Source organism: Drosophila eugracilis, unplaced genomic scaffold (genome assembly GCF_018153835.1).
Source record: "Drosophila eugracilis isolate 14026-0451.02 unplaced genomic scaffold, ASM1815383v1 contig_498, whole genome shotgun sequence".
NCBI classification, from domain to species: domain Eukaryota; kingdom Metazoa; phylum Arthropoda; class Insecta; order Diptera; family Drosophilidae; genus Drosophila; species Drosophila eugracilis.
This window is the reverse complement of record NW_024573369.1, coordinates 1,337,638-1,360,771: the sequence shown is the minus strand read 5'-3', so window position 1 is coordinate 1,360,771 and position 23,134 is coordinate 1,337,638. Positions and strand designations below refer to the sequence as shown.

At 38.4% G+C, this 23,134-nt stretch overlaps 1 protein-coding gene across 31 annotated transcripts in view; it reads left to right on the top strand.

Moving 5' to 3' along the window:
• LOC108116772 (disks large 1 tumor suppressor protein) overlaps window positions 1-23,134 on the top strand; it is a 39,061-nt gene that overhangs the window by 4,499 nt on the left and 11,428 nt on the right. For 7 of the 31 annotated variants that reach the window (XM_017228877.2, XM_017228825.2, XM_017228862.2 and 4 more), the window contains exons 3-11: window positions 3,272-3,396; window positions 4,536-4,712; window positions 10,394-10,573; window positions 18,721-18,744; window positions 19,634-20,176; window positions 20,245-20,926; window positions 22,266-22,353; window positions 22,413-22,626; window positions 22,682-23,095. In XM_017228877.2, the coding sequence (XP_017084366.1) occupies window positions 3,272-3,396; window positions 4,536-4,712; window positions 10,394-10,573; window positions 18,721-18,744; window positions 19,634-20,176; window positions 20,245-20,926; window positions 22,266-22,353; window positions 22,413-22,626; window positions 22,682-23,095 (2,447 nt within the window). The other 24 variants (XM_017229032.2, XM_017229006.2, XM_017228924.2 and 21 more) reach the window with 18 other exon arrangements.

The window sequence follows — 23,134 nt, the reverse complement described above, 5'->3', positions numbered from 1 at the left end:
TTTTGCATAGAAAGCGATTATAACCTTGAATTAAGCCAACAACCAAGGTCCACCCCAGGGAATTTGCAGGTGTGTGTGTGTCTGTGTGTGCGTGTGAAATAATTAACAAGGTATTAGCCGCATCCCAACACACGTTGAGTGTGGGTGTTGTGGGTGTGTTTTGGGTATAATATTAAACTTGAGGTTAGGTTTCACTCTCATTCCATCTCTGTTTCTCTATCTCGCTATCTCTTTTCCGCTTCTCCTAAAAGTATTTGCATTGAATCTGCTGTGCGGTTATGACACGGCAACTTAATTGCATTTTATACATTTTTAATCCAATAATGGATTTCAATGACTAAAGTTGGCCAACACTGCGTATGGGTAATAACTTAGATTAAACTATATTTCCTATATTTTGTATATAATTTTCTTAGTTTCCAGCTTTCAGTGTTAACTAAGCCTAGCAATTGACACTCAAGCTGAAGCGTCTGAAGGATAAAGATAGGGATGCGCCAGGGGGGGTTGTGCTATGAGGGCGTGAAAGGTCATGAAGTGCCATGTGCGGGCCAAAATCCCAATTTAATTGGCCTAGAATTCGAATCATCTGCAGCCTACTTCAGTTTTACATATACAAAACGTGTGTATAAGAGTGGGACAATGGCGGTGAAAATAATGGAAACAGTTATGGAAATGTTTAGATTTAAGAAAAATATAAAAGTTATGAGCTATAGTTTGGTCATAAACGCAGCTTTAGTTTATAAAGTGATAAACTAAGTTTAACAACTTTTTTGAGAATATTTAACTAACCCTTAACCACTATTACTTTCCCAGACTGTACAAAATTTGAATACATATGCAGCTATATAGTATAATGTGGATACTTTGGAGGGGTCTTATCGATTTCCTGGAATTGCCCACTGGGAGATAAAGCCAGAGATGGCGTAACCTGAAGTTTAGCATCTCTTTTCCAGCGGCATTGGCATTCAGCTGAGCCAAGCTAAAAAATGTTGGCACAACAACAGCAACAACACAAAATAAAATAAAAATAAAAAAACAAAAGAAAAAGAGAGAAGAACAAAGCAGAGCACAAATTGAAGGAGCAATAATGGAGGACAGAAATAACAAATGCTTAAGAAGCCATTTACAGGAAGCATTCCAAAGCATTCGATAACTCATTTTAAGTTCAAGTGGCCAAATCGATTGCATAACGCACAGAAATGCCGATGTTTATGTGCAGATACAGTGGTCATTCGAAAGGGAAAGACTAGGGCTAGAATAGGGATGGTTCTGTAAGGAAGGCTTAAGCTTAAGTTTAAAGTTAATACTACTTAAATTAATGCTAGTGATTAGCCCTCAACTTAATGCTGTACTTTATAGACTCATATAGTTTAATGGCATTTTTTAAATATGCTTTCCCCCAAAGAGCTTTGCAAATTTCCCGAGGGAACCCTTTAGTTTTCCATCTAGCTGTACTTTATGTACACACTTTTCAATGACTGCGCGTACTTTTCCATGCAATATTGGTGGCATAGCCCCATGCCCCATGGAATTCAATGCTTCAGCTCGCTCTCTGCTATACGACCTTCTCCCGCACCCCTTACCCTGTTAGAGGAGGTTGAGGAGGGGTGGCCCTGTCGGGTACAGGAAATTAAATGGGCGCCATGGATTTCGTTTCAATTTAATATTTTCCAGTTTCCAGTTTTTCAGCTTTTTTTTTCCTTTCAGTTTCAGATTTTTAGTTTTCCCCCATTTTGGGCCACTTGACTGCTATTGAAGCGAAACATATTGGCAGCGTCGGGTTATATATGGTTATATATGTAGATATATGTGTACTATGTATTGGCACGCCCCCTTTGCTTCCCTTCCGCTGTCAGTGGCGGCGTCAGTTTGCATTGAAATGTGTGCATTTGAGATGCATTCTGACAGTTTCTGATTTCCGCTTCTCGGGCAGAAAGCTGTTCAATGCCTCAAAGACACTGGAAGAAATTGGGAAAGGAAAGGGTTGAGTTAAAGGTTATTATTAAAAAGATAAATATGAAATAATAACTTGTAAATTTTATAGAATTAAATATTAAATGAAGTTGTTAAAAAGATTATAAAACTTAATGCTGCTTAACAGCCTTTAAAATTCCCAGAAATTCTGATTTAAATTCAACTTCTTCTTAGATTCTTCACCTTCTTAGATCAATATGTATTTCTTGCAGTGTATTTTTTTTTCACTTCAAGTTAACTACAAAATCCCGGCAGAGTCTTCGATCCGTTTGTTTATTCGTTCGACTGCACTTCAGTCGGTCATTATCGTCATTGAATATGTTCAACTTTATTAACCGCACTGCCACTTTTATTCCCTGTTTGTTTTCGGAATCCCAGAATCTGTGATGGTGTGAATGGGTTAATTATTCATCCATCTCCCTCACTCTCTCTCTCTTTGGTTGGCAATTGTGTTTCGGTTTTTCCTTACTCCTTTACGCTGAGTAGGCAAGTCGTAGGTCTATCGGAGGGGAAGTGTTCTTGTGACAGCTTTTTGTGCTGGCAGCTGAGAAAATAAACTAAAGATTGACTGGATTGGTTTTGGTTACGAGGTAAGTGATTGTATTTCTCTCTATATGATCGAAGTTTCTAACTTGTTTTCTTTACTTGCAGAATGTGTATGTGCTGAGGATCAACCGGAAGGAGTGTACTTGAAGGGTACTATGTGGTTTTACTTTGGAAATGCACTGAAATGGAAGGATCGACTCGTTGATAACTTATTTAATCATCTTTAAACTAAATTTAAGACCAGAATGAGGCCTAACCTCTTGCAGTTTTGATAGATCAAGCTCATAATGAGACTTTATCTTGCGGAAAATATGTTTTCTTTATGTAATTTACTGTTTTAAAGTCGAATTTTACATTGAAAAGTTAACAAAAAGGCTAAGCTGTTAAAGAATTTTGTTAGTTTTCCTGTTAGACTTAGAAAAATAGCAAATTGATGAAGTTTCTTACTTTGTAAGCATTTCAAAGATGTGCATAGTGAAATATGAACTTATTTCTGTAGTATAATCATCATCTAAAATCTTTCTGAAAGATTTATAAAAGCCTAAAATAGAGTACATACTGTACATCGAAAAACTGTGCTTAATTTCCAAGAAATTTTACATATTTTAAGAAGTTGTAGAGCCTAAAAAATAAACCACAAAAAGAATGTTTTGTCTATCATGGGATTATGTATATCTTGTTATGAAGTAAACTACTTCTAAGACCATTTAAACTAAAACCTAAACTAATTCTCAATCATTTCCCCTTTCAGATATACAAGAATTCTATGAATTGACATTATTGGATGACTCGAAGAGCATACAGCAAAAGACGGCGGAGACCTTGCAAATTGCAACCAAATGGGAGAAGGATGGCCAGGCCGTTAAGATAGCCGATGTGAGTAGGATCTTAAGTTAGGTTTCTTAACTATATATAATATATATATATAGAATGTTTGGATTGAAAGTTAGTTCCCAGGGGGGAGAAGTTTAGTTTAGAGAATATATCTCCTCTTGATTAGACCAACTTTAGATTTTCGTTTCAAATATCATTGCCAGTCATTATGCTTCCTGATCATGATCTTTTATGATATCATCTTTCATCTTTAGAGTTTGCAACTGTTTCTGGTTTTATTTTGATAATGTTTTATAATATTTAAACTAAATCATGATTAGATATGGAATATTATTTCTAGATGTCCTTAACTTTCATCTTAATATTGTAAAGAAGTTTTGATCTGCAACCATTTACCTATACTTTCTACTAGTTTCTACTGTATTTTGTCCTCCTCAAATCGGAGATAATAACTATAGATTTCTCTTTTCAACGATCTATCTACTACCTCCTCTATACTGACCTTATCCTCTACGAACTTTAGATAGTTTTTCTAAGACCTTTTTAATTCCCAATATTTCTAGTTAACTTTTGAGACTTTTTCCGGTTTTCTTATACTTAAATATATATATTTTACTAGTATTTTGTTATCTTCAAAACCTCATCAGAAATCAAAGCAGACCAAGGGTATAGAATTATACCCTTAGTCTGCTTTGATTTCTGATGAGTTTTTGAAGATGAACTCTCTTCCTAGTCTATGACTCTTTCCTTTTCCATAATCTTGGGCTGCTCTTAATATGTTTTTCCAGCTTACTTTCAAAATCAGTTTAATTCTTTTCCTTAGCCGTAATGTATATAGATTTTAATATTTATTTTTTTATAAATTTTTCTTGCCTTGCCGCCTGTGTTCCTCTAAGAACTTCCAATATCTACGATCTTTGATGCATTTTCTAGAGATTTAAAAACTTAACTTTTATATTACCACAGACTTTTTTGGTTGTTAACCCCTGATTACTTCTATATCCTGATTCAAGTTCTAAGATTTCAAGTTTATATATCTTCCGTTTTCGTCGTTGTTGCCATCTCTCATTCGATCTGCTCTACTCTATACTGTTCTCTATTCTTCTCTTCTTCCACTCCACGCCTACTAACTACTACTGTACTACTACTACTACTACTTACTATCCCCGATAATCGCACAGTTTATCAAAACTTCAAATTTAAATCGCAATTGCGCCTATGAGTTTAACAACGACGCCTCATCCAATCAAACCAACCAATCAGCCCTCAATCAGACTCAGATCGCGAATAATATCAGTGCCCAAGCGCAGGCCGAGGCCCTCAGCAGAACATTTAAGAGTGAATTGGAAGAGATCTTGGTAAGAAAACACACTCCACAAACATCCCATTAAGACCATATATCATACTAAACTATTCTATAACCATTTTAACATTGTCACTTAAGTGGGTAGAAGTTTGGGTTAAGTTGTAGATTGGCTATCGGTGGAATCATGTTAACTAACTGGAAGTAAGGAAAAACTTGAAATTAAACTTTTTTCTTTGACTAAAGTTGTTAAACGAAAACTAAGTTAAGGAATAAAATAGGTAACTAATTGGTGGTTAGGAAAAGTTTTTCGAAATTTCAAAGTTGTTACTTCATCTTACAAGGACAAAACCCTTAATTTATCAAACCATAAACTTTTCTTTTTGATAAATATTCTAAAAACTCCTAAGTTAATGTAACTAACCAATGGCTAACTAAGTTACTAAAAGTTCCCTTTAATATAGATTTTCCGCAACAACTCCCCCAATTAACCCCTTTTAAATATCGTAAAAGCCAAGCTAGTCTTCTGAAAAATCTCAATTATGCGAATAAATGGGTTAATATCCGGCCCATTAAAGTGGAGCACCTTCTTAGCCCTCTGCAGTTCAGGCAAAAAACATTAAAAAAAAAAAAAAAAAAACAGAAAATCGAGAGCACAACCATTAGATGGCCCAAAGCTAATTGAAATCTCTTGAACATGTCCCAGGGATCCAAGCACATGGGTGAGTGGATGAGAATGGGACGTGGGAGTGGGTACTCAATCGGCTAGAGAAAAAACCAGGGAGAGAGAGAGGGGGAGGGGTTGAATGTCCTTACGACCAGATGTCCCTTAAAAATTGCTGCGGCTTAAGTGCCTATGACAACCGGTGTGCCGCCTACTCTTTCCATTCAATTCCAAAAGCCGGCAATCATAGTACTTGGGGTTATTAACTATATGAAGGGTATGCTGGAGGATGATACCCTTTAAATGGGGAGATTATTATATTTATTTCTTTGATTTTTTAATCAATTTAAAGGTTTCTAAACATAAGATCTCAATCAAAACGAATATAATAATATAAAACCAAACCTAAGGGGTAATCCCATGTCGAATCGCATTCTTTCCTTCACTTCGAGGTGATTGATGTCGCTATGCTATACCTACACATTAAAAAAAAAAAAGAAGAAAGAAGAACGTAAAATCCAGGAGCAGACACAAAGGCTCAGATTTCCAACCTTTCGCTTTCACCTGCTGTCCCTCTTACACCGACAACTGCTATCCCGCTTACACTCTCGTGCCGTGCACGGCAATTTACTTTGTTTGTTGTCCTTTCGCGCCCGCTTTTTTGTTGCTTTTTGATAGTATTCTTGTTGTTGTTGTTGCTGCTTGTCGCCTGGGACATGCGTAGTAAAAAGTCGGTGGGTCGGTCGTCAAGTCGTCGAGTCGTGAAATTCAGAAATCGTGAAATCGGAACGGCGAAATAGCGAAACGGCGGAACGTCACAAATCGGCTAACGGTAAACGATAGGCGGTAGGCGGTAGACGAACGGTAAACTGTTGACGGGTACAGTGGTCATTGGCTGGTGATTCTATAATTTGCATATTTGGTAAAATTTTAATATTATTATAAAGATATTTCTTAGGGTGTCAAAAAGTATGCTATGATATTTTTTATGTAGGAAAAATTACTTAAAATTGACAAAAGATTATTTTTAATCTACAGTTTCCTTATATTTACTTTATCCCATCCATATATATTACCAATATTTAATATTTAAAAGGCAAATATTTTTCAATATAGAAATTGAAAAAATAATACCAAACAAAAGGTAATCTGCCTTACCTTGCCAAAACTGTAATAAAAAATATGCCAAGGCTTAGTAATTTCTTTGAAAGCGAATTACCACTGTACCAGCCCAAGCCCAGAAAATCTGTCTTTGGCTTGAAGGATGCTGCCAGCATGCCGACAAATGTTTGTTATCAGTGCTAACCAATGAACGATTGCCCAAGGTTCCCATTACTTATTTCGTATTTTGTGTTGCCAGCTTTTTATTTTTTGTTTTCCGCTTTCTTGTTTTGTGTTGTTGTTGTTGTGTGTGTGTGTGTGTGTGTGTGTGTGTGTGTGTGTGTGTGTGTGTGTGTGTGTGTGTGTGTGTGTGTGTTTTTTTTTTGTTTGGCCGGGCCGAGGCAGCGACGCCGACAGCGATGTCAGCAGAGGCGGTAACACACGAACGCTCTCGGTTTTTGGCGAACGGACATGGACCCGTGGGTCTGGTCTGATGGTCTGGTGTGGTCTAGTATGGTGTGGTATGCCTCTAGCTGAGGGGGAATGATGGGTGGTTCTGGGTGGGTGGCAATTCCGGCGGGCGGGTGTGGGTGGAGGTGTTGGGGGTGAACGTATGGCAAAAAGGAAAAACGGCAGCAGCAGCGGCAGCGGCAAACGGAACGGCAAAGGCGGTAGTAACAGTCGTGCCGTTGACGCGTCGAGTCGCACAACAAAATTTTGCATAGCGGCGCGTGTCTGTCTGCCTTTCAAAGTTTGTCTGCGTGTGTAGGGTGTGCGTGCGTGCCTGTGTGTAGGCTGTGTGTGTGTGTGGGTGCGGGGAATACCCTTTAACCCTCCAGACGCTGTTTAACCCTCGTTAAACGTGCAGCACAACGAAAAAAAAAATAATATAAACACCAACACTTGTGGTTCACTTTTCGGCGGATTTTTGTTTATTTTTTTTTTTACAAACTCCAAGAGAAAGTTTATGAAATTAGCAAAGTGAATTTAATTTAAGTTAAGCTTGATATTAGATTGGGGATCTAGTGATTTTTGAGTTTAGAAATCGATTTTAAAGTGTTTAAAATCAAGGGAAAATAATATTAAAAGTATAAATGGTAAAATCGAATACTTTATCTTCAAGTTTGATATTGTTTTTTAATTAAATGAACATACAAAAAGCAAAGACGGTATAAAGCTTGTGAGAAACCAACTTAAAAGTGCAACAAAATATAAACCATAAACCATATTCCCAAAACCAACGAATATTTCCCACAAAAATTGTAATAAAATCATAGTTTCTTGTGTTTTTTTTTTCTGTGTGACCCACCTTGCTGTATCTTATTGTTGTTATCAGTCGATGGCCGGTGTCTATTTTGTTACCCTGCTACTTTTTCTCTAACGACTCTGACACATGCGTGTCCATCACTCATCTCCTTTGGCGCCAAAAGACAAACATTTTACATAATTGTAAGACAGAATGTACACAGCCAATAAGAAAAAAAAAAAAAAAGAATATAAGAACAGAACAAAAACAAGATACATAAAACAAGAACAAGTTTGAGGCATTTACAAGGCAAGCAGTCAGGCAGGTGAACTACGGGGCGGATGAACAACAGGCAGAATTCCAAATATTACGTATACGCCCCACGTGCCATGAGAGCAATGGCTCACCAATTAAAAGCCACCACACCAGGTGGCACAAATTAAAAGTGATTAAACCTGCACAGCAGTTAATTGAGCCATTACTTTAATTAATTGCTGGAAATGGTGATAATTCACAGCATATGGTTGACACGTTTTAGGTTTTTAGTGCGGAAAATGCCTTGTGGAAATGGCCAAGAATGTGCAAATTGGAAAACTTGTTTTAAGATTACTATTTGGTGTTAAGTGAATTAGTTTAGGGGTGGGAAGTATTTTTGATTTTAAAGATTTTGTGAAATATTAAACTTATTTTCGAATTTTGGTTACTTTTAGTCACTCAGCCCTTTTCTTTTTCTTAGCTATTTTCCGTTCTTTCTCATTTTCTTTGCTGTCTCTTTTTGAGTTTTTCATTCATGGTCGTCTGGCATTGGAAAACATCGTTAAAGCAGCAACAAAAACAACAACAACAACAACATAAATGAGTCGAGCAATATATCAATCTATTTATTTTGGCAGCTCGCAACGTTTGGCTTTTCTTGCGTTTCTTTCATGCCAAATAGCGTTCGGATTTTGATTTTCCGCTGCTTATTTCGAGAGAAATTCTCATACAGCAACAAGAAATTTCGAATTTAGAACATCCGCACAGGAGAACACATGTTTCTACGCTCTGAGTGTAAACAAAAAAATGTATTTGGCATTCGGTTTTCGGGCCTTGGCACGGCGCACTCTATTCAAAATCTAATGAAAAGTGAACTCTCTGCGAGAAGACAATATAAAACAGTGGACACTCGAAAAGTGCACTACGAACTGGGTTTTTGTTATAAATTAAACACTTTAAACTGAAATCTAGAGCAGCTTTTCATTCTAATAGTTATAAAAATATCAAAAATCAAATAATAACAAATCATAAATAAACTCAAAATGTAAATATTGTTTCTGGCAAAGTGATCGCAAATCAATTCATCGCTCTCAATGCAAGCAAAATAAACAAGTCTCAGGGAAAATATGAAAATGATTTATGATTCATTGAAAACTTAGATAAATATATAGTGGCTACCAAGAGAGATTACCCAACGGATTCGGTTTATTCCGGTTAATTAAATATTTTTAAATATTAACCAAAATTTTGTGTCTAATTTTTGGTTATTTGTGAGTTGCAAATATAAAAATGGCAAACAGATTTCCATCTCTTTCTCTGTGTGTGTGTGTAACCGGTGAAAAACAAACAAAAGACAGCGAAGGGTGCCGATTTCAATCCCATTCGTTCCGGCCTTTACGCTTTTCCGGCTGTTTGCACTCAACTTGTTGCTATCGCAACTCTTCAAAGGAGCAAAGACGACATCACATTAGCCCCTTGATGTTGACTTCTTAATGTTTATTTAGTGATTAAATCATCAAACCTAAACAAAAATAATGCGAAATCATAATTAGAATGAGATTCTTTGAAAAGGCAAAGCAAAATTTCTCACTTCTCATAATTATTCTGAGTAAGAAAACATTAGCCAGCGCTTATGAATATTTTTAAAGATTTTCTGGGAATATATTAAAGTGGAACGAAACCGAATTGTGAACCCATTCTGGTCTTAGACACCATCTGTTTTTATTTTTAAATTTTTTAACATATTTTTTAAGATAAAATGAAACGCACAAAGTGAAAACCACAAAGACAACCCAACCCACCGATTAAAATAAAACAAGAGCTTTATTAAATATAAAACATAAAACATCATAAAATCATCGCGGGGTTGAGAATACACTGTGAGAAATGATTGACTGGGTGTCAATTGTCAGGCATTCGAGGCGCCGATTTTCAAATTATGTTGGCTCGCGGTCGCCGGTGCGAATGCGTCGACGTCGACGTCAATTAACGGCGCCGCCGCCACAGCAGCAGCAGCAGCAGCAACAACAACAACAATATCATCAACAGCAACAACAACAAACACATCAACAGGATCAACATCAGTCCAGGGATCGTCAGAAAAAGGATAAGGAAAAGGAAAGGGAAAGAGATAATGATTCGGGGGGTGGGATCGGTTCTCGATATGCCTGCTGTTGTGCCAATGTAAGTGGTAAAGGGATGAAAGGTCTAAAAAATATCGATTTTCTATTAAATAATCTCATTAACCATTATGATGATATGAATCCTTGAGATATTGAACGATAAGTCTGTCGGTATTTGGAATTTTCTTTAAGTCATCAGCTGAGAAGTAGGCTATATATTTTGTTCAAAGTTTAATGGCTGAAAAACGAGTGTAGTAATAACTTTCCTTGATACATATATTATATTATATAATAATAATTGTGATACTTTTACTGATCACTTTCCACTTTGATTTGATCTTTCGCAGAATCAACGCATGCGCATCGAGTCGGACACGGAAAATACAAAGGAGCCACCGGCCGAGCAGCAGCAGCAGCAACAGCGCAGTTCCCGCTCCCCGCAGCAGCTGCAGCAAAATCAGCAGCAGCCGCAACAGCAGCAGCAGCAGTTGCAGCAGGGAACCAAGTCAAGGAGCGGGTCGCAGACTGTAAGTTGCTGCAATATAATCATTTGCGCCAATGGTCTCAGTTAAAAATCCATGTAAAAAAACAAAAAACAAATCACATATACAGATACAGATACAGTCGCACACACAGATACACCAGCACGCACACCAACGCAAGCGAATCCTCGTAAGCCTCCATCAGCATCCACATACACATCAATAACAACAACAACATCAACAACAACATCATCAACAACTACATCAACATCAAAGCCAACACCATTACCAACTTTGCCTTAACAACGGCAATCTGGCTAAAATGCTTAAGCGCGCTTTCGAGTCCACCTAGTTTTTTTCCCCACCTTCCCGAGTTTTTCAACTGGGAAAAGTCTTCAAAGGCAGAAGTACAACAAGAAAACCTCAAGAACATGTTGAGGAAGTGGAAACGGCGGGTTGTGTAATTAGCCCCCAGCTCGAAGAATTCATTACTTCGTAGTTTACCCCAAGGCTGCTCCCATTCGCGCTTCATTCTGGCGGTTTCACAAAATCATTTTTATTTATTACCTTTCGAAGGTTACAGAAACTTTCTATAAATTCTGTAAAATGTGATTGTCCATAAGTCTATGTTTTCTATTCACTTATCTAGATTGAGTCGGTGTGCGTTTGAAGTACTTTCGATATAATCTAATACTCTTTTACCTTAGACAACCTTACCTTGTTGATCAACTTTCGTCTCAATGGCTCTCGTATCCTTTATCCTCTTATGCTCTATCATTATATCCTCTCATATCCTTTTATTGGCGTTGTTTATGGTAGACTCCATCTTTGCTTTGTCTTTTAGTATTTTGTGCAGCTCCGGAGGCTCTAACTTCGTCGTAGTTGTGCTCATCTAATTCTGCCCTTTGAATACTTTGGCCCTTGCGCGGTTATGGTAGAACTGGAAGATGTTGGTCTTGCATTTATTGGTCTATCGTAGCTTTGGTTTTACGTTCCCGGTACTGGTATTCCCCTAAACTTCCGGGTGTTGACCATGATTGGGTCTAATCTATTGGAATTCGTTTCGTGACACCTTTTCTTTTTCTCCAGTCACTTTTTGTTCTTGATCTTGTATTTCGCGCTTCATTCTGGCGGTTTCACAAAATCATTTTTATTTATTACCTTTCGAAGGTTACAGAAACTTTCTATAAACTCTGTGTATTGTGATCGTCCATAAGTCTATGTTTTCTATTCATTTATCTAGATTGAGTCGGTGTGCGTTTGAAGTATTTTCGATATAATCTAATACTCTTTTACCTTTGCCAATTGTTGATCAATTTTCGTCACAATGGCTCTCATATCCTTATCCTTTTATCCTCTCATATCCTTTTATTGGCGTTGTTTATGATAGACTCCATCTTTGCTTTGTCTTTTAGTATTTTGTGCAGCTCCGGAGGCTCTAACTTCGTCGTAGTTGTGCTCATCTAATTCTGCCCTTTGAATACTTTGGCCCTTGCGCGGTTATGGTAGAACTGGAAGATGTTGGTCTTGCATTTATTGGTCTATCGTAGCTTTGGTTTTACGTTCCCGGTACTGGTATTCCCCTAAACTTCCGGGTGTTGACCATGATTGGGTCTAATCTATTGGAATTCGTTTCGTGACACCTTTTCTTTTTCTCCACTCTTTTTTTGATCTTGATCTTGTGTTTCCCTAGCTTCCATCAGTGCTATGAATATCAATCAGTAAAGATAAAGATGCTACTTCATTTTTATTTATTACCTTTTGAAGGTTACAGAAACTTTCTATAAATTCTGTAAATTGTGATCGTCCATAAGTCTATGTTTTCTATTCATTTATGTAGATTGAGTCGGTGTGCGTTTGAAGTACTTTCGATATAATCTAATAATCTTTTACCTTAGACAACCTTACCTTGTTGATCAACTTTCGTCTCAATGGATCTCGTTTCCTTTATCCTCTTATGCTCTATCATTATATCCTCTCATATCCTTTTATTGGCGTTGTTTATGGTAGACTCCATCTTTGCTTTGTCTTTTAGTATTTTGTGCAGCTCCGGAGGCTCTAACTTCGTCGTAGTTGTGCTCATCTAATTCTGCCCTTTGAATACTTTGGCCCTTGCGCGGTTATGGTAGAACTGGAAGATGTTGGTCTTGCATTTATTGGTCTATCGTAGCTTTGGTTTTACGTTCCCGGTACTGGTATTCCCCTAAACTTCCGGGTGTTGACCATGATTGGGTCTAATCTATTGGAATTCTTTTCGTGACACCTTTTCTTTTTCTCCAGTCACTTTTTGTTCTTGATCTTGTGTTTCCCTAGCTTCGATCAGTGCTATGAATATTAATCAGTAAAGATAAAGATGCAACTTTCGAATACATTGTATATTTATATATATATATAAGTTGCTCTAGATCTGATTAAATTCAAGTTATGGTGGATTTTTTACATGCGACGTGGATACTATGTCTTTTAAAGATCTCAAAGGACCGAAACGGAAAAGGTTTTGTGAGCTTCGACCATTGCCTGGCATCACTTTTTCTTTTTCTCCCACTCTTTTTTTGATCTTGATCTTGTGTTTCCCTAGCTTCCATCGTTAATATGAATATCAATATGTAATTACATTATAAAGATAAAGATGCAACTTTCGAAAATATTATATATATATAAGTTGCTCTAGATCTGTATTACTGAAAATTGATTAAATTCAAGTTATGATGGATTTTTTACATGCGACTGAAACTACATTTTCAAGTTAATTATTCATTTAGAACAGGAGGAGGAGGAAACGCCAGTTTTGTGAAAATCGCCAATGGAAACCCCAGTGTAATTGGGAGCACGCCCGTTTTATACCATACCCGCCCACTTTATTTACCCGCCTTTTCCACCATTTTCCACAATTTTTCCTGCCTTTTTAACGAATCGTTACTTACTTAAGGCGCTCGGCCTTCTTGCTTCTTTTTTTGTGGGCCAAGCGTCGCCCATTTCCGTTTCCGGTGGGTTGTTCTTGTTGTTGTTGTTGGCCTGTTGTAGCTAACCTGGCCAGAAAGAAAAATATATACGAAAACGGGAAAATCGCCAACAGGCGTAACACATTTTCTTTATATAAAAGCTTACGATGTTGATACTAAGTTCTTTGGTGCATGATTCCGTTTGATTTGTATTTACTTAAGAAACAAATAAATGAACATTGTAATAAAGACATTCGATTTACTTATAATTTAAGCCTAAGTTCTTATGCATGACTTGGTTATGTTAATGTTTTCAGTTGCCAAATGAAATTTGATTTTATTTTTAAGAAACATACCATGTGAAAATTAAACAAAACAAAAAATATATATTTACATATTTGCGCTTCTTTTTTTGATATGTTTGTTCGTTTTAATTGCTTTGATGATTTATGGTTTGTATTGATTTTTATTTTAAGTTTTGCTTTTCAATTAATATTGTACACCTAAAATATTTATAAAAGGCCCTGCATTTTGGAAACTAGAATATTTTTTAAAAAATTTGAGTTTTCCCGGCAGATATACCCATGACACAAACCCTATTTACAAATTTCCCATTATATTTTTTATATATCTTGGATTTCCATTGTTTAAATATTACTTCACTGCCTTACATCGAAAAAATGGTTTACTAAAATACAAAAAATAATTAAAATTTAAGTAATATTATGCTAAAAATACTAAAACCCCTGTCTCAGTATTTTTTGGTATTGCTTAGAGATCACTATACGGTCACAGTGCCGCCTATCGATAGGCGAAGCTATAGCTGCAAAAATCGATTCTAGTAGTTGGGTGTGTTGTTTTCGTCGCGTTCGCGTTCTGCTGCTGTACTTTTTTTTGTTTGTTTGTTTTGTTTTTGTGCATTGGAAATGTGAACGCAAGTAATTTAATTCGGTTGAATTGTTTATGAGCCATGTACGATACCGTCAGCGGCAATGCGTAACTCTAAAGAGTGCGAGAGTGAGAGCGAGCATTGTCAGAACGAGCGATAACGATAGGTCGCGGTCTATCGATCGAATCAGTGGTGGCGGGGGTAAAAATGCCAGCAAAACAACGAGAGAGAGAGAATTTTCGTCGGTATACCGAAAAAAAAGAATTCGCTCTCCTCTGGCACTCGTGTGTGTGCGTGTTGCCTTTTTGTTCTGAGTGTGTGCGTGTGTTGTGTTTGTTGTTTCGGCGGCCTCTTTTTTTCAGTTTCCCGATCGCTAAAACACAAACAACACGCCCGTGCGTACGATTTAAATACAAATATATATAAAATAAAGTTCGAAATGTGTGCATTTTTTGTTTATCTAGTGCAGAAAGTTGGATAATCACAAATAAAAAGTAAAGAAAAAGAAATATCAAACGAAAAGAGGAAGAAGAAGAAGCATCAGCGCCGGCATTTGTCGGTGTGTTGGTGTCTGTGTGGCTGTAACTTTAACCCTTGAACTGCCATAATAAAAAAGAAAATACAAATATAAACATAAGATAAAGATAAAATTAAACTAAATAAAAGCCGCAGCGATGACAACAAGGAAAAAGAAGCGTGACGGTGGCGGCAGTGGCGGCGGATTCATCAAGAAAGTTTCATCACTCTTCAATCTGGATTCGGTAAAAAAAAATTGGGAGTTTTATCCCCATTAGCATTATTATAGTATATCTGATGGACAAGAAAGGCTCGACATCTGTGCTCTATATAGTGTGCGATGATTCCATGGTTTATTTTTAAATCAAATTCGCAGACAAACTGAACGCTAGCCGATTTTCCTCGATTCAAAAGCGATATATACGAGTGTGCGAACAGCTGCGGGCAAAATTGTAATGCCAAAAATTACTTTTATTACTTCCGCTCGACATGGATTCGATCCAAAGTGCCCCCAGACCACAGTTCTCAAAAAGTTTGTTTATTTACAGCTTACTTAAGCGTTTTAGTGTTTGTTTACACTTGTTTAGCGCTTTGTTTACCTTTTGAAAAGTCCTAGGCTTGCGTATTTTTGGCAATCTTTGCGAACATTCTTTTCCTATATACATTTTAGAAATAACATAAATCTGTGTAAACTGTGTTCCTATTAAATATAATGTAATCAAGTTTCTCTATCAATTTAAAACCTTAAAATAACATCGCAGGATTTCCTATTGGATGGCTATAGGCATATTGCAGTGTAAAAACATTATTAGAATTGTATTTAAATAAGTTCAAACTAGATTTCCTTTAACGGCTAACAAATAATCAGCGTTCTTTACCGTACTTTAATTCTGTTTCTACCGTTTTGCCCGTTACTGTGCGCGCACTCATACACAGACAATTGGGTGCGTTGTCATCGTTTTAGCGTCTTTGCATTGCGTTCGCAGCGAAAAAAGAAATATAGAAAAATAATAGAAAGACTCTCAGCCATCTCTTTCTAATGCTTCAACGAACGGTTCTTCTTTTGTTGGTTTTGTTATTGTTTTCGCTGTAGAGTTCTTGTTATTATTATTGTTGTTGTTGTTGTAGCTGGTGCCCTTAATATTCAGCGCAGGCGTAGCCACTGCACTTGTTGTTGTCCCCAATTTGGATTCTCCCTCTCGCTCGTTTTTTGCCAGAAATAGTTTTATTTTCGTGACTTCTGCCACCCACAAAAGAAAGGAATGTACAGTGGATATTGGATAAGTGAGATGGGAAGGAAATTGATCATTTAGTAAGAATTCGTATGAAACTGAGTAAATACTAACTATTAGTCATTTTAAAACAAAAATTACTGACTCCACCGAATATCCACTGTAAAAACCAAGGCTCTTGACTTTCTAGATCAGATTCATTTTAAATACTTATAAACAAATCACGCATCGTCTGTCGGCCAAATAAATGAATTCGAAGGACAAGTTTACATATTGAACCATAATTTTAGTTCCTCCCACCAACACCACCACCACCCCCTCTGGGTGCTGAATAATGGAATAATTGGTTTGAGTTTCCGTTTCAGTTGCGTTTCTCGCAGGTGTCTCGACCACGATCATCATCGTCACCGTCACGTCCCGTCATGTGCGTCCGATTCCATATAGTAAAGACCCCCGGGCATTTTGCCAACATTTTTATACTCGATTTGATCAATGAAGTGCAACGCAGCTTGACGCATTCAAATTTCTCATTGGCCCTGGATTATTATCCATTGGTTTTTTATTAATAATATTGATGTAGGAAAAGTTATTACGTTCGGTGGGGTTTAGAACTGAAGAATTCTTGGGAGTCTCCACTACTTTATAGTCTTAAAATGCCTGTAAATATAATCTTGACTTCTTTAGCCTGATATCTCATCCGATTTTCCTATGCGTCATATTTGTTTATCTTGGTTGGTCTTTGGTTTTCGCTAGTCTTTATGATCGTACTAAAAATAATATTGTTGTGAGCCATATATTTTTATGATATATATATTTTAAATTTCGATGCTTTATTCTTTTAAAGAAAACCCTGTTGGTTATACCTGACTAGAATTGGTTTACCATTTCAAAGAACCCTGAAATATGGCCTCTAATGCGATCAATTTTATTCATTAACTTATTTATCTATAAGCTTAAGTCTAGAAAACTTTGTTACATATCTACTATAATATAGTATAGGCTGAAATCAGGCATTGTTTACAATTTTCTACTGGCGCATTGGGTATTAAATTACATTTTCCTCGCTTTGCATGCAAAGCGAATAATCAAATGAGTTGAGTACTTGAAATAGAATATAATTTAATGACTCAGTTGATTTGCGAGGGCCTTATAGAACTTAAATCATCTCAATTCGTTCTATAACAATATCAAAATGTGCATTGGAATTTATGAGTTTCTTACAAAAGCTTAAGAATTTTATCGTCTAGGTTCGGGTTTTCCGCATTTTCAGTGCGCTTGTGTTGGTGGCCCCCAAAGCATATGTTTATCATAGATAAGATAAGTGCTCTATATATGATATGATTTGGTTTTAGTGCCAGCTACTAATTTCAAGGGTGTACAACTTTACAAAAAAACAAGGCCCAGAAAAGAAAAAAGTAGCAGAAGTACGAAAAAAAAAAACCGATTGTAGCTCGTTGGCCCCGTTAATATAGCGTGCTGTTGCTGTTACTTTTTTTTTGTGCCTGGGGTTTAGTTGGCTCAAAGTCTTGTGCTTGTCCCAACACCCCGACCACATTTTTGTGACCCCCCCCCTCCAACATTTGGTCCCCCTGCTGCCCGCTCCTATTAAGTGAGTTCCGATTGTTAACTTTATGATGTAATTTTTCTTCTTTTTATAATTCTTTTTGGGTTGGAAAAAGTGTAACCAGAGTTGTCAGCGGAAGCAAAAGCGGCACGAACCTGTTAGCCTAAGTGCCTTGTACAGTGTTAGCCCGCTAATGGGCTCTCATAGATGTAACACGTATATTTTTTCGTGTAATTAAAGAAATTAAATCTATTTAAGGGGCGTTCATTTTGCAAGGTTATGTCTATGATTTACCTGAAGAAAAGTTGTATAAAGAGTATTATTAAGAAAGTGGGTTAAGATTCTTGTTTATCGACCAACCACTGTAGCTGCACTGCACAGAGTATCCTCCAGCGATTAACCCAAAGAGCATATTAATATTTTTAGCCCGCCTGCTTGGGTTCCCTTAGGCGTATACTTATCTTGACCCACTCTCCAGGGTTAATTGGCAATTTTTCGCTAGACAAGAGCATCCGATATGGCAATATATAGATATATACAGATAGATATATATGTAATGTATGTATATGTTGTGGGGTTAAGGGAAAGAGAAACGCCCACTTTTGCATTTTCTTAGGGTTAATGTTGCTGTCGTCGCTGCTTGATGAATTCATTTACACTGGCCTGCTAATCAATTGAACTCGTTTAACGATGCCATAACCCGTCACCCCGGCAGCCCGGCAGCCCCTCCTTACCCCTTAACCCATCAAGATCGCTTTAAGTTGTGCAAGCTGTTTTTTTTGTTGTTTTTTGTTGCCATTTTTAGCACACTGTTTGTTGGTTTTCCATTTTTTGGTTGCCCGTTAATTGCAACGAGAGTTTTGGCTACGGCCCAGATAATTCAAGATATTTCAAGAGTCGCCATTGACACGATTTCCCATCTCCAGCCAGTTTGAGGGGGCCTTTAGAGGGTTAATATACGTATATATATACCATATTTATTAGTCACACAACTTTGGAATAGCATCCTCTCTAAACTTTCCTCCTCTTTCACTTTCATCGACTTTCAGCTCCATAAGGCGTCGTCGGCAAAGGTAAGCCACCGGATGAATCCAAAAGTGGAAAAAGATCATAACCCATCTCTGGTTCCATTGTCGAAATCTACTTTATTTGGTTATACTGGTCATATCTTTTTGGTGTCTAAAATTTATTCTCATATTCCAATGTCTGAGAACTGGCATTTGTAAAATAAATCTTTGATTTCCCCTGAAAATAAAGTAGAACTCGATAATGGAAACTGGGCACTAAAAAATCAACGTTGTTTGTCTTCGTTTTTAACTGCATTTGCATTTGTCTGTTTGTGATCGTCGTGTATTGTCTTCGTTCATGTTGTTTTATGTATTCGCTGCCTTAACTGAATTATCCATGCTATGACATCACAAAATCACTGAAAAACCTGAGAAGGTCATATATATATCGCATCTTAGCTGGGAAAAATATATATTTCAGGGTGGGCCAATTTCGAAATTTTATGTAACAAGCAAAAGTAAAAACAAGTTCATAAATTTGTTACTACATTGTTAATAAAGAAGATGAATTTATGAAGTTCTCATTGCAAAGATGTTATTTACAAATGTTGAGCAATAACTTGGTTTGCTACTAATTGGAATGCAACTTTCTGTTTATCTTTGACATAATCTTGACAAACAAATCTGAACTGATTAAGATTATATTGATAGTAAAAGCAATCAATTAAAATGTGATGTACATTTGATAACCAAAGAAAGTCGTCCTAATACCAATAAAAACTTGGTTAACATTTATGTAACTCATTACTGACTGTATGTACACACACACATAAACACACCTCCCATTACATTTTCACCTCATAAGACACTTGAACACTTACCAACACATTATGTAATCATTTCTAAAGCCCATAACTCTTTATGAACCAAACTAATAATCTGTGTTCCCCTCCAGGTTAATGGCGATGATAGCTGGTTATACGAGGACATTCAGCTGGAGCGGGGCAACTCTGGTTTGGGTTTCTCCATTGCCGGCGGTACAGACAATCCGCACATCGGCACCGACACCTCCATCTACATCACCAAGCTCATTTCCGGCGGAGCAGCTGCCGCCGATGGACGGCTGAGCATTAACGACATCATCGTTTCCGTGAACGAGGTGTCCGTGGTGGATGTGCCACATGCCTCTGCTGTGGATGCTCTAAAGAAGGCAGGAAATGTGGTTAAGCTGCATGTGAAACGAAAACGTGGAACGGCCACAACTCCGGCAGCCGGATCGGCAGCTGGAGATGCCCGGGATAGTGGTCCTAAGGTCATTGAAATCGATCTGGTCAAGGGCGGCAAGGGACTGGGCTTCTCCATTGCCGGCGGCATTGGCAACCAGCATATCCCCGGCGATAATGGTATCTATGTGACCAAGCTGATGGACGGCGGAGCAGCGCAGGTGGATGGACGTCTTTCGATCGGAGACAAACTGATTGCAGTGCGCACCAATGGGGTGAGTGTTCTACTATAGATTCCAATAAGCAACTCTGATTTGATTATGTTATATCCTCCTCCTGACAGAGCGAAAAGAACCTGGAGAACGTAACGCACGAACTGGCGGTGGCCACACTGAAGTCCATCACCGACAAGGTGACGCTCATCATTGGCAAGACGCAGCACCTGACCACCAGTGCGTCCGGCGGAGGAGGTCTATCATCTGGACAACAGTTGTCGCAGTCGCAATCGCAGTTGGCAACCAGCCAGAGCCAAAGTCAGGTGCACCAGCAGCAGCATCAGACGCCGATGGTCAATTCGCAGTCGACAGGTGCGCTAAATAGTGTGGGACATACGGTTGTCGATTCACCACCAACACCACAAACTGCAGCAGCAATTGCATCTGCATCTGCATCTGCATCAGTCATTGCAAGCAACAACACAATCAGCAACACCACAGTCACCACAGTCACGGCCACAGCCACCAACAACAGTAGCAGCAAGTTGCCGCCGTCGCTTGGCGCTAACAGCAGCATTAGCATTAGCAATAGCAACAGCAACAGCAATAACATCAACAACAGCAATAACATCAACAACAACAACAACAACAGTAATAGCAGCACGACGGCAACTGTTGCAGCAGCAGCAGCAACACCAACAGCAGCAGCAGCATCTCCACCCGCCTCCTTCTATAACAATGCTTCCATGCCCGCCCTGCCTGTCGAATCCAATCAAACAAACAACCGTTCCCAATCACCCCAGCCGCGTCGTAAGCTATTGATTTGTTTATTATTTAACCGATCTTCTTTTGTGACTAATATATATCTATATATATCATTAATGTCCAGGCCAAAGGTGTTTATCGGAGGTCTTAAGATCTCTAAGCATAAATGCACTTGTCCTGGGCTTCATCATGGCTCTTTGTTTCCTTTCTTTTTCCTTCTTTAACATTTTATTTGATAAGAATATTGTATTTTATTGTATATTTTTCTTGATTTCTAATACCTTTCTGGTTTTCTAAGTTCTTCTTTGAAGTTAACCTGAGTCAATCTCTGTAAAGACCCTTTTTTCTTAGATAATCTGAAAGGCTTATCATTTTCTAATCCATTTTTAAAGTAACTTAATCAGTATTTAGTTACAAAAATGATTTCTTTATTAGGATAGCTTATAAGTTAACCATTTTATGTGTATATTTTTGACCTACTCGACTGGGTTTATGAGATGTGAGATCCCAACTCATAAAAGCACTCGAGAAAGGTTTATCCTTCCTCACGCTTATCCTTCACACATATATATAACCCTTTCGTATATATGTTCCTACCAATATTTCCCACCTATATTCAAATGCTATTGCTGCTGTGCCAAGTAATTTGAGGTCCTAGAAGAGATCACTTTCATTTTCACACCACACACGCTGGAAGCTGCTCCCGCCTTCTCCTGTAGTCAGTGTCCTCACCGCCATATTGCTGTTGATTTGAACATCCCGCCCTCTAGATCTGTGCCTGTTCTAAAGTTGTGTTCCGGCGATCAGACCATAATAATAATATTAATATTAATAATATACATATATCTGATCCGCCGATCTCTGTTGATTTGTTGTGCTGTAATATAAAGGTGTTAACAAGCGTTATTGGTGTGCCTGGGATATCGTGTGTGCCTGTGTGTATAGTGTGTGTTTGTGTTGTGGAGGGGTTAAATCAAAAAAAAAAAAAAAAAAAATCAAATGCTATCTTCAGTTTCCGTTCTGTTCTGTCTTCCGTTATCTTGGTTTCCGTTGGCCTCAGTTTTATTGTCGCTGTCTTTTTCTTTAAACAGTTTCTTTCTCTTTCTCGGCGGTGCCAGCTGTCTCTGTCCCTTATGCGTTTGTCTGTCTCTATTTCTGTCTCTGTCTGGACTCTTTCTGGACGCGCTCCAATCTGCAAAGAAATCATTATATTTTCGAAAAGCATTATTAACCGCTCTATATCTGTCTCTCTCTGTCTCTGTCTCTCTGTCTATCTCTGTCATGTCTCAATAATTATTCCCATTCAATGTGAAATAATAATAACCAAAAAAAAAACGACCGATAAACCTAAACCAAAATCACAAATTTCTAAATAACAACCTAGAGCCCGGCTCGCGATATGCCTCCACGAATGTCCTGGCCGCCGTTCCGCCAGGAACTCCGCGCGCTGTCAGCACCGAGGATATAACCAGGTGAGTTTTCTTAACCCTTTTGCACGTTTTTCGGTTATAATAAAGTCTTGCCTTCATAGAGAACCGCGCACCATCACCATCCAGAAGGGACCTCAGGGCCTGGGCTTCAACATCGTTGGCGGCGAAGATGGCCAGGGTATCTATGTGTCCTTCATTCTGGCCGGCGGCCCTGCCGATCTTGGCTCCGAGCTTAAGCGCGGCGATCAGCTGCTCAGCGTGAACAATGTCAACCTCACGCACGCCACCCACGAGGAGGCGGCCCAGGCACTTAAGGTGAGTTCCGACTCGGTATTTGCCATTAGCAGAAGTTAAATCTGCATTATTCCAGACTTCTGGCGGTGTGGTGACCCTGTTGGCGCAGTACCGCCCTGAGGAGTACAACCGCTTTGAGGCACGCATCCAGGAGTTGAAACAACAGGCTGCCCTCGGTGCCGGAGGATCGGGAACACTGCTGCGAACCACGCAGAAACGATCGCTGTATGTGCGCGCCCTGTTCGACTATGACCCCAATCGTGACGATGGATTGCCCTCGCGAGGATTGCCTTTTAAGCATGGCGATATCCTGCATGTGACCAATGCTTCCGACGATGAATGGTGGCAGGCACGACGGGTACTGGGCGACAATGAGGATGAGCAGATCGGCATTGTGCCATCGAAAAGGCGTTGGGAGCGCAAGATGCGAGCCAGGGATCGCAGTGTGAAGTTCCAGGGTCATGCGGCAGCCAATAATAATCTGGATAAGGTGGGTTAAGCTAAGGGCTCTTAAGAACCCATTTCCCAG